The sequence below is a fragment of the Gouania willdenowi genome, chromosome 12 (genome assembly GCF_900634775.1).
Source record: "Gouania willdenowi chromosome 12, fGouWil2.1, whole genome shotgun sequence".
Classification (NCBI taxonomy): domain Eukaryota; kingdom Metazoa; phylum Chordata; class Actinopteri; order Blenniiformes; family Gobiesocidae; genus Gouania; species Gouania willdenowi.
Window position 1 is genome coordinate 14,238,244 of NC_041055.1, and position 12,236 is coordinate 14,250,479.

The 12,236-nt window shown below is 39.4% G+C and overlaps 1 protein-coding gene across 1 annotated transcript; it reads left to right on the plus strand.

Annotated features, from left to right (window-relative positions):
- The first annotated feature begins 1,888 nt into the window (after positions 1-1,888).
- ppp1r3c2a (protein phosphatase 1 regulatory subunit 3C2, duplicate a) lies at positions 1,889-3,367 on the plus strand. The gene is made up of 3 exons (XM_028463122.1): positions 1,889-2,021; positions 2,130-2,190; positions 2,308-3,367. Exons 2-3 carry the CDS (start codon positions 2,177-2,179, stop codon positions 3,254-3,256), a joined length of 963 nt encoding a protein of 320 aa, XP_028318923.1. The 5' UTR covers positions 1,889-2,021; positions 2,130-2,176; the 3' UTR covers positions 3,257-3,367.
- The last annotated feature ends 8,869 nt before the right edge of the window (positions 3,368-12,236 follow it).

Below are 12,236 nucleotides of genomic sequence, written 5' to 3' on the forward strand. Positions count from 1 at the left end.
AACTTTTAATTAGATGGCTAGTTAGTTAATTCCTGATTTATTTGGTTGTTTATCTGTTTCATTTCCTAATTATGTGTGAGTCTTAGTCTCTTCTTGTTTACAACACCCCTGTCTTGTCAGTGAATACTAAGTGCAGAGAATGTCAATATCTCTGGTGTATATGTCTATCAAAAATGTTTACATTTTTTGGGAGCGATCTCCTTGAAAGTCTTTGTAAACTTCAAGAAGTTATTGCTCATGTATTACAGTAATGACTATAAGTTAAAAATAAATATCTATTAAGATTTTGCAAAAGCATTTCTCGAATAGCTGTTGAGGTATATGATACAATATTTTTTTTACCTTTATTTTACTAGGTTGGTCATTGAGAATCAGTTCTTATTTACAGTGACGATCTGGCATCATCTCACATGATTTCCAGAGCAACATAATCAACAGTTATTGATGTTTATTGTTGTCATTTCCTTTTGGTGTTTCACTTTGTAGATGTTTTTTTACATAGTCTCATGAGTGCTACTTCTAATATTATTTTTTGAGTGTATCAAAAAAAAGAAAAAGAGAGAGAACCAAGAAAAAAACCCAACTATGTATGTTTGTAGTAAACAAGCCTGGCCTTCTTTTGTACTCACTTGGCTGGGCCTTGATGATTTACAAAATATATGCTATTAAACTAAAAGCACTTGAGGCAAATTTTGGAAGAGAAGTTTGGTCTAATCTTGCAATTTCTTGCAAGTTGCTGGGTTGATATAATTGTGCCTTAAACCTACAAAGGGATGTTCAAAACAAATAACCTCAACATTTGAAATAATGATAAAAAAAAACAAAAAAAAAAAAAAAAACAAAGTGAAAAAGATCTCATGGCACAGTTAGAACTCATTTCAAAAACGTGTGGTTTACCATTGGACATATAAAAGAGTAAATGTAGCTTATGTGTAAAACTATGGAAAATGTAAAACAGATGACCATTAGCATCAGTTTGTAACCATATGTTACAGTGAATTTTATTTTGTTTACCTTGTTGGTTTAATACACAATGAGGTGCATGCCTGTTGATGATCCTAACATTAGACACATAATGCCTGGTTTCCCATCCGCCCACATCTCCATTATGTTTAGGATGTCTGTGCTATTTGATGTATCTTCCAAAGCCCAACATTTTCTTATCTCTTGTTGCAGTGTGTGTAATACCACTAAGCAGTTTATGAACACATGACCTTAATACGGATGTAAAAGCAGTGAAAGATTTATATATTAAAAAAAAAAAACAAGTATATCCACTTACTGGTTGGCATTCTTAACAAATCCCAGAGTGCCAGGTTCAGGGAGTAGATAAAAAACAGAAAAGAACAGAATGTCTCAGTCATTGCCCTGGCAGCTATTTTTTCCACCTGTGATAGATGGTATGAGGAAAAGGCATTCAGAAACATTTATGACATCAATGTTTCAATTGATTGGCCTGTACTGCATTCAACAAAACAGTCAAGCAAAGGTTTGCCTATCAGCAAAATAGGTTTCCAGCTGATATTGGGTAGGAACCAGTGAATAAAAGAGTTGGCGTAAAAACAAATTAAAATGATGAAAAGCCAAGTGGTGTGTAGTCCCACACCACATATACTCGTATCCAAGCTGCACGCACACACACACACACGCACACACACACCCCAAAGGTTACATCATCTTATTGTCAGCATGACATCATTTTAATTTCATACTGAAGCTTTTCCTAACTTTGAAATTATAATTCTTTGCCTGAAGGAGGGGAAATGAAATCACATCAGCCTCATGCCTAAAATGTGTCTTTTCGAGGATTTTTTCATGTAAAATAAACCTCATACACAATCACTTCTAAAGGGTGGAGCTAAAAACATCAGTTGCTAAAAAGCATACACACACCGTTGCTATGTCACAGTAGGTGCAGCCTATCATCTGAACTCCTCCCTTTATACTCTAGATATCCAGAGACGACACAACACAAGATCTACCTTTTTAGCCTTTGTCACTGATGTGTCAATTTGTAACTGGTAAGTAATTATTGAAATATGCCTATTCTGTTTACCTTCATACTTTAATGTTGCAAATATGTATGTTTATGTTGCAAATGTGACTTTTTCCTCACTGTTTTTCTACAGATGCGACTGGTTTCAAACGAAAACGGAGAAACTGTATTAGTTGAAATATGAAATGCACAAGGTAGGCTATGTGTTTTCGTTTCTATATTTGATACAATTTAAATATCCACCGTTAAAATTACGGTCAATAAGTAATCTCTGTGCTGAAAATAATCTCTAACACTGACTTCTCCCCCAGAGTTCTTCATGCCTTGAGTCACCCTCAGCCGGTGGACTTGGCCATGCAGCTGACCCTCAGTCAGCGCCAACATCTTTACCAACTGTTGTCCATGTCTACACTGAGACCCACACAGCGCCTTCCACAATCGACTAACTATCCTCAGCGAACCAGTTTGCTCTCCCTGCCCCGCATCTCCTCACCAGTATCCACCTTGGCGCCTCTTCCTGCAGCACCAGGGCCACGAAGCTGCCTCCGCAAATGCAGTGCCATCAGGAACAAGAAACGAGTAGTGTTTGCCGACACTAAAGGATTGGCACTCACCGCTGTGCGTTTTTTCATTCCTGAGACCACGTACTTCACAACTTCCCCGGCAATGGGAATCTTTTCAAACAGACATCAGCACCACCGATGGCGCCTGGGCTTCACTCAACAGTTGCAAGACAAAAAAAACCTTCCTGAACGTTTGCTAGATACACACGTGCAGCTGGGGAGCTGTAAGCTTTCTGAGCATTCGTTGAGTGGCAGAGTGTTCGCTTCTCATGCCAGCACTGAACGATCCGTGTACATTCGTGTGACTTTTGATTCCTGGCGGAGCCATCGCGATATTCCCTGCACCTTCTTGCAGCATCAGCAGTATGGAGGATCAGATGTGGACATTTTCACCTTTGACTTGATCTTGCCTCAGAAGATAGATCCTCTGGAACGAGCTGAATTTTGTGTCTCGTTCAGACCAAGTTTTGACTCCGCAGAGCACTGGGACAACAACAAGGGACAGAATTACAGATTATATTTTGAAAAGGATGAACCAATGGCGAATCAAGCTGGTAGACATTTCTGTTACCCTTCACTGTCAAAGCGTCGCCTGCCCTGGCCAACAAACATAGTTGCTGGTGCGCAGCACTCTGCAGATCAGCTGTGTCTTCACAGAAGCTTGTTAAGTGGAAGCAAAACTGTGAAAGCAGCTTAAACTCCACAGACTACTTGTGTAAATATGATGATATTTATTATAATTATTTATTTACTTTGTATGATTGAAAGCTTTGTTTTGTGTAATAAAATGTGTATTTGTTTAGGAAAAGATGGTCCTTCTTAATAAACAATCACATGGTTAAGATCTGCAATGTGTAGTATTATCTTTGGTTATGTCTTACAAGGCCAAACAGGTTTAACTAAACCAAAATCAAACCCATCAGATCATCCAATGTCAAATGTAGTATCGTATTTAACAACAATTCCAGGGATTTTAAAAAATTATCACAAGTAAACGGGAAAATATTTAGTTCAGGGTATTTGTGAGTATATGCACACCTGCCTTAGCGGAAAGTGAAATCACAAAACTTCCCTCAGTTTCTCAGGTAAAAAGAATTGAATAAAGTTTATTGCCATATGCACATGTCAAAAATGAACAGGTACAACTAAATTATTGTGCATGTCCTGGAGTCAGATTAAATTAACAAATACAAACAGCAACAAATCATCCACAATAGTATAAGTAAAAGTGCAAAAACAAGGAAAAGACATACTGTATATACTCAACAAAAAGATAACTAAATAAATATAACCTAAGTTTAATTTACATATTGCACATAGGAGAGCATGAGGTAAAATTGTCCAGCATGGGAGATTAATTTCTCAATGGAAGAGTACTGTGGTATCTGCCCTCTTTAATGTCCTGTGCCACGAGCCACGAGTGGAAGCGGGCCCGGTGAGTGCTGATGCTCACAGGCTTGCGGTGTCTCAGGTTGTAACCTAACTCCACCCACTGGAGCAGAGCATGCTCTGTGCTTTTCTCCTGCTGTGTTGTGTGAAGATGGTGTCCATGGAGGGGAAATCAGAGCCAAAGACCCACTCTGCAGTTTTGACAACCCGCTGCAGCTTCTTATTCTCAGCCAGCGTGGTGTTCCCATACCACAGTGTGATATCGCTGGTGAGGATACTCTCAAGGAGACCTCGGTAGGCCTAGATCAGGGGTTGACGTTTTAAGCCCCGCCTTCTTCAGCCTGATAAAGAACAGCCTTTGCTGAGCTCTTTTCACAGTAGCACCAGTGTTTTTTGGCCAGCTGAGGTTCTCAGATACATGAAGGCCAAGGAACTTGAGGCTGTCAGTCCGCTCCACCTCAATCCCACCGATAGTTAATTGACTGCGGGGGGTGGGGGTCTCTTTGAGTTATTTTGTTTTTTCCACGTTAAGAACAAGGTCACTGTCCTGTCCGCAGACTGTTGTCCTGTGTACCAGGTCCCTGTATGTAGACTCATCCCCATCTCTGATGAAACCAAGGATGGTTGTGCTGTCTGCATACTTAATAATGAGGGTGTTGTTGTCGTGTGGGGCGACACAGTCACAGACACAGACACAGAGTTTTGGGCTATAGGATGATGATGTTTTGTTTTTGAAGCTGGTAATCTAGTTTCTCAAAACATTATAAATGTACATTTCATGACAAGGGAGTACATTCACACAAAGACTACTTATTGGCTCAGATTCCTATTGTGTGTAATCCTACAGTGCGTCATGCATAGCAGACAGTGGATGTCAACAAAGTGCAGGCCTGGGAAAAGGAACACACAGTACAAATGTGACACTCCCTCATGTGTTGCCAAGAGTTGAAGAACACGTTTGGATTTGATACTTTCTTCTTGTTTGTGTGTGGACAGAAAGTAACCTTGGTTGCGCTGGGTGGTGTACTTTGGATAATGATCACGCTTGTGCTGACATGTAGAGGTGGAGATGTGTGTTGTTACTGTATCATGTTTCCTTGTTAAGAATCAATGTCACCCATGTTTGTTACTTTATCTTATTCTCAGTTGGGTGGTCTGGGAACTACACAGCCATTTTCCAGCTGTGGCAGCTTATAGCGATAACGCCTATATTTGTACATGAGGTGTATATATTTATCAATCATCACTCCACAGGTTTGGGTTTGTCAATAGAGAGAAAGCCTTGGTATCATTTTTCCCAATAATTAGTGTCAAGAGTTCACAATCCGTATGTGTGTCACTAACAAACAAGAACTCTAGGAAATTTTGAATGGTATACAGCTACAGAAACTTTAGTTTGTCACCTAATTTGTTCCTACATATCATCAATAATGTACTACACTGTAACTCCTAAGTTACTACTAAATGCTAACAAGAAAATCTCCATTCTACTGGATGAGATTTGTCACCTGTCTAATGAACTAAAAGAGAAGGATGAGCTTCTCACCAAATTCATGGACATGGCTCAACAACGGTCAATGGTGATAGTGTCTTTCTCTCATTCTGCTACTATATGCGACAACAAAACGGTGCAATGGGAAAACCCTAGTTCACGAATGCTCTGCTGAATGCTGTGCTAACCATCATGGGCTAAAGTTGTGCGTGACCAACAGAAATCCATGGAAAATGACGTCCCTCCTCCACTTACTCTCCACAACTGTTTTGAAGCCCTTTCACACGAAAATGATGACAAACTCACCCCAATTTTGTTGACCGAGACAACTACCATGAAAACGTCTCCACCACCGGAAATGAAACCCTCATCGATTCTAATCCTCCGTGGCTTGTCGGAAACTCCGGCTCCACATAAAGCCCTCCAGCTTCCTACGCCATGGTTAAACACTTCTACATCTGTCTCGGCTGTCTCAAAGCCGTTTCCAAGCCAACCTGTCTAAAATATGGGTATTCCTCCATGACCAGCTAAAACCTGTTCGCCGTCAGATGCTCCAGGTCATCATGTCAGGTCCCCACACGTTCCCTGTCCTTTATTTTCTCCATCACCATCAGACATTGCATTCCTTGTTCTACAGTTTGCTCTTAGATAAGCTAGATAAACTTAGCCAAATGCTGCCCATGCTGCCAGCAACTGTTACTAAGATAGTGATACACGTAGGTACAAACGACTGTTGAAATGTGCTGACCTATTCAAAAAGATCGGTCTCCATCCTAACTTGTACAGAGCCCAAATGATTAAATTAAACTTACAGTGTGTGATCCACAGCTTGCATGGCTACCTGAGAATAAGCAGACACCTCCTTAGGTCAGTCTCCCATCCAAAAGATAGAGCACTTACACACTATAGACCAGGGATTAATAGGTAGCCCACCTGGATCATGTGAGGTGCCCTCAGGCCTGTTCTAACAGGAGCTTCAGTCACCAATGAGCTTAGTAATTGATGGTGGATGATGGATGGTTGTAATAACATATGTTTAAAAAAAATGAAAAAAGTGAAGGAAATTTTCATAAAATATTACACAATTGTTAAATGCTACAAAGTTTACATGTTTTACGATTAATAGAACGTTCTTGGTTAGAGGCTAATAAAATATCAGATCCCGCTCATCTAAACCTCTCTTAGTGATTGATCTCATAACCGGACATCAATTGGCTTTACTATTCCTCACAGTATTAGTAGTTGTACAGCTAATTCTGTATACTATAATGTGTAATACAAACAAGTAAGGATCACTCGATAACCTTATTTGACTTTAGATTATCAAGCAATTTCACGAGTTAAAAGTGTTCAAGAACCCTTATCAACATCAGACTTTTGAACAAAGCCAAAATGTGTTTAGCACAGCCTGCTAATTCGAGTAAATGTTCAACTGAGAAGATTCCTTTTCTTCTCACTAAGCAGTGATAGTGACAATCAGCTGCTAATAATCCTCCGCTTTGTCTCATCACTGAAGCATCTAAATCGTGTGTTTGTCCTTCATGGGCACATCCCTCAAGGCTACAGCAATGTAAAGCAAATACTACACAACTAAAGGCTAAGCTCTACATACGTCGCACACTGACACAAAATGGTGTTAAGAAATAAAAACTATTTTCTGTTATGTCCGTTTTTGCCTCATTATCATTATCATCTTACCATTGTGTTTTTCAGCTGTGAGCAGGAACTGCTGGCAGATAGCCAGCAACCAGCCTGCTGAGGCTCATAGTGCTAATGCTTGTGTTGTCTGGACGACAGCCTTAGGCCCAATTCAATAGGCTGCAGCTACAGCTGAGATCACAATGTGGTAGTGGAGGTGGTAGTGGAGGTGGCTGACTTAGAGCAACAATTACGGCTGTTCAATGAATCATTGAGGCATCTCAAATATCCTCATATGTTCATCAGTGATGCAGTTACCGGTATACCAACCTTATTACTGGAGACGCTACTGTAAACTGATTGTTGGGCTGACTCCTTGTATGGTAAGAAAAGGTGTCATATTTTTCAACAAACTGTGCTTGCATCACTGGTAATTTCACAGCCAATTTAGATCACCTCACACAAGAACCTGAATATTTATGTTTGGCCATTTCTTTATTTTTTAGAAAACAAGATCACGATCAAAATAGTTACCTAAAAATTACACACATGAAATAAAAAACAAAAAAGGAATTTCAAATAAACACTAAACATTATTTTACACATAAATAAAAATAGTTAAAAAAAATTAAGATATTATAGAAACCAGTATGAACACAAAGTGATCTTTATTGCAATTTCTGTTTTAACCCAAGACCTTGTGGTGCATTCTGGGATCATATTAAAAAACTCACCCATCCCCTTAAAAAGCGGGTTCAGTTCAATCAGCGGATGCCGAGGTAAGGTTTATTGCTTTTTTGGGATATTTTATAGGCTTTGCAATGTGTAGTTAAGATAATGTGGCCTTTTCTTCTAATAACAAATAGACACAACTATGCCTTTAATGTGTCACGGCAAATTTGCGGTTGACCTCATTTGGAGACATGATTTATTGCTCTGGTTGAATGATGGAGTCCAGTCTAAGCATGATGATTTTATAAAAAAAAGGATTTATTCTAAACTAAATGAAAAAGAGTACAAAAGAAGAAGAGTCCCATCCTGTTGGGAGTAAAGGCGGCCAGGTACTAAGCAGGATGGTTCAAAAGGTCTCGTGTCCGGCTGAGGATATACATGACTGACCAACAGTTTTCACAGTTTTAAGCTTTGTACAGATAGGAGAAAAAGTCCCAACCCTGAAAGAAAGAAAAGGAGGGGGTCAGATGCTCCCAACAGTGGAAGTGGCGGAAAGGTTGGCGCCACTGTTATCTGTCCTTCATAGTGTGTGTGCGTGTATATCGGCATGCGAGTTTGAGTTTGGCCCTCAGCAGAGACTGTGAGTTGCACTGTGGATACAATACGATCTGTACTGTTTAATCTAACATGACTCAGCTGTTCAAAAGTGCAAAGAGTAATGCAGTCATCATATATAAAAATATGACAAATTGTACACATGAACACACATTTGATGATATGATGATGAATATAATTTTTAATTTTTATTTATTTATTTATCTATTCAGTTTATTTCCGACATGGTTGCATTCACAGAAGTTTTGTAATTCCTTTTTTTTTTTTTTTTTTTTTTTTTTTTTGTTTTGTCCATGCCGAAAAAGGAGACAAGAGAAGCAGTTTGCTTATCTAAGTCCCGTCCCCTGTTTTGAACACAGACAATTTACATCAAAGCTTGTCTCTCTGGTCAAACAGTCTTAGGTTGCCATAACAAATGTAATAATACAATACGATTCAAGAAGATTACTTCCATCCAAGCACCGACCCCTGGATGGGCACAGGCTGCGTACTCGCTATTTCTGGCTAGGTTACTCTGGAATTCGGGAGATTGTAGGCCTACATCATTTTGTCCTTGAGCAAGGCACCGAACCCCAATACTGCTCCCTTCATTGTAAAGCGACTTTGAGTACCCAGAAAAGCGCTATATAAAATGGATGTATAATAATAATAATAATAATAATAATATGGGAGAACCTGGAACTTCTGGGAAACTTGGTATATCTGTGAGGCGGGCTTAACAAAAGACATCCTGGATTTCAAAACAATGTCACATTGACTTACATCACTGATATGTTCTACCAGCAAAAAATATTGTAACATTTCTGAATACAGTCTTAAAATTGTGTTTAGGAGAATGTTAAATGTAATTTCCATTTATAGTTTTTCTTCAAACTTTCATTGTTCTATGTTAACGTATAGCAGGGTCAGCTTTTACCAGTGTGGCTGCAGTAGCCTATATCAGCAATCCTTTAAACTGATACACAGGTCTACTTGCAGCGGATTTAGATGGAAGAATTCACCCTGGTAATGGCAGTTGATAAGTTTCCAATGGATCTTCCGGACGACCTCAACACCTTTTAGCCTTATAATCTAGAACATGGCCCGAATCTGTCCGACCCGAATGAAGCTAATTTTCCTTTAAGAACCAAACCCGTTTCAGCATGACACTATTCAAATCCGTAACTCAGCCTTATTTACCAGTCACTCATTCTGCGTACAACTATAAACATGACAAGCAGCTTCAAGTGCCGCTACATGATACATTGTGGTTTACATCTGCTGTAAAGCAGGTGGTAACACTGTTGTAACACACACAACTCAGCGACCTGCTCTCTGACAGCACACAACTCCAGAAAGAGTCAGCATTGATTTGTGCTTCTTTCTTGAGCTAATCAAAACATATCACCTGACCGTTTATTTACCACACATCTTCCGAATCCTGCCTGAGCCAGTGGTAAAACAATCGAAATCACCCCAAACCGACCCAGCCCATCGGGCCAAAAAAAACCAAAAAAAAATAGGTAGAGCATTTAGGTAGAGCTTAAAGCTGAGAATAGAGAGCAATGTTCGTGAGTACAGGGCCTGCCAGGTACTCTGCCAGCTGGCTTCTTACAGCTACTCAGTGCTGACATGTTCTGTCAGATTCTGTGACAGGACCTCCCAAATCAGCCAGTTTCCCAGCCTTTTTAAGAATGCGGATGATTAATAAAAAAATACCTCCCATCCATCTCCTCTGCCAGGAGCTTGAAGGAGGTACTAACTAATGTTTTTCCAAAAGCACAGTCTTTCTAGGGTCTTTAGGAGAGGTGTAAAGATATATTCAACGAACAATTCGATTTGAATCCTGATATTTGGTCCCCGATTTGATTTGAATCCTAATTAATGAATTAAAGATTGGGATGTAATGATGCACATACTGTAACTCCTTACAATTCGAATACATTGAGATCATATTTTGGAGAAAAATACAGATTCCTATTTTTTTATTTAAATTGTCAAGAATTTTCTTATAACCCTCTTACAAACCATTTGAACTCATTATTATTTTTAAACATATAAAATAAAAATATGACAAAAGTTTTCAAATCATAAATAATAGAGATGATTTCTTTTTTTATTTAAGTGTATTTAAAGTGTTGTGTTGTGCTGTGTTGTGCTGTGCTGTGCGTGTGTGTGTGTGTGTGTGTGTGTGTGTGTGTGTGTGTGTGTGTGTGTGTGAGTGTGTGTGTGTGTGTGTGTGTGTGTGTGTGTGTGTGTGTGTGTGTGTGTGTGTGTGTGTGCGCGCGCATCTGTGAAACCAGTCACATTTAAGCATTTTTAAGTTTGAGAGAGAGAATGTCTCAAGTTTTGCTTCACAAATAAGGAATGACAACAAATTTACCAATCTAACTGTTTTTATGATCATTTCTGTAACCTAAGTTTTGAAAGCTGTATTATTGCCAAAATAAATCCAAAATGCAGCTTGAAATGTTCAGCCCCCATGGTAACTTAAAGAACGAGAGAGTAAAGCTGCTCACATTAAGCAGTGTTATTATTTTTATGTTCTACGTGATATATTATACAACACTTGATACATGTGCTTTAATATGGGAGATACCCTTTCACATGGAGGGAGAGACTTGCAGGCAGTTGTAAATCACTAAGTTAAACAACAGGTAGGAGAGAATAAAAGGATCCATGTGGATTAAAAGCATTTAAAAGTCCAACAACGTAGATTATGGCATTAAAAGTCTCTAACAACATTATTCCGCAGTCCGCATTTGCTGATTGTCTATGTACTTCTGCCGCCGGTGGATGACAATTTTGTGGTAGGAGGGCGAGTAGATTATCACAACATCGCTCAATCCATCGCTTTATATCTAGACACTGAGCCCAGTTTTTGCTCGTTCTTTGTTCCAGCCAGCTTGTTTTCTCAGTGCATCACTACAAACAACAGACTTGTGAGTCTATGGAGCACCCGCAGTGTCCTCCATGTTGTAAACAAAGCACACACATGTCTTTTAATTCTTCTTCTTTTAGAATTTCTGGCAGCTTAGACGCATCGAAAGCGTAGCGCTGCCCTCCACAGGTCTTGTGGTTCCCCACATGTAATCCATATCTGTCTTCAGTTTACCCTCTGCTACTGCAGTTCTGTGCCTTATGTTTAACTATGCTCGCAATGAGCCCTCCTCACTCATCACTCCTCCATGTAATAATTCCCCTATTTCTTGCATTCCTAAACTCTTAATTCCCAGGAATTTTTCTGCTGACTTTATGATGATTTTGATCTTTTCAGTTTGAGCTGAACAGTTTATTACATCTACCATAAATAGAATAAAATTGTTCTTATCCACAATTAATGTTTCTTCCTTTATCTGTTTACAACCTATGCACTCCTCTACTTTCTTCACTGTTTCACGAGTAAGTTTTCCTGTATCTCCTCTTACTTTTCTAACAGCTTCTGCTTCTCTTTTACTGACTTTAAAACCTCCATAAGCTGAGTTATGCTCTCCACTACAGTTAACACACTTGGGTTTTACCCCATCCTCACACATTCCATATTCATGCTCTCCAGCACATTTCCCACAACGCTGCTTCCCTCTACACACTGCAGCTGTATGACCGAACCTTTGGCACTTGTAGCATAGTGGTGGGGGGTCATAAGGCCTAACGTTAAAGCTCAGGTAGCCCATATAAACTTTAGTAGGCATGATAGCTCCCTTAAACTTTATCATTACAGATAAACTGTCACATCTTTCTCTAAAACGACCATTCTTCAATCGTTTCACCTCCAAAATCTCTGCCCCAAACAATTCCTCCATTATCTCATCTGTGGACACTTTAATGGGAACACCAAACACTACTCCCTTCTAGAAGTTAAGTTTCTACCCCACTCTTCCGATGCTTGTAC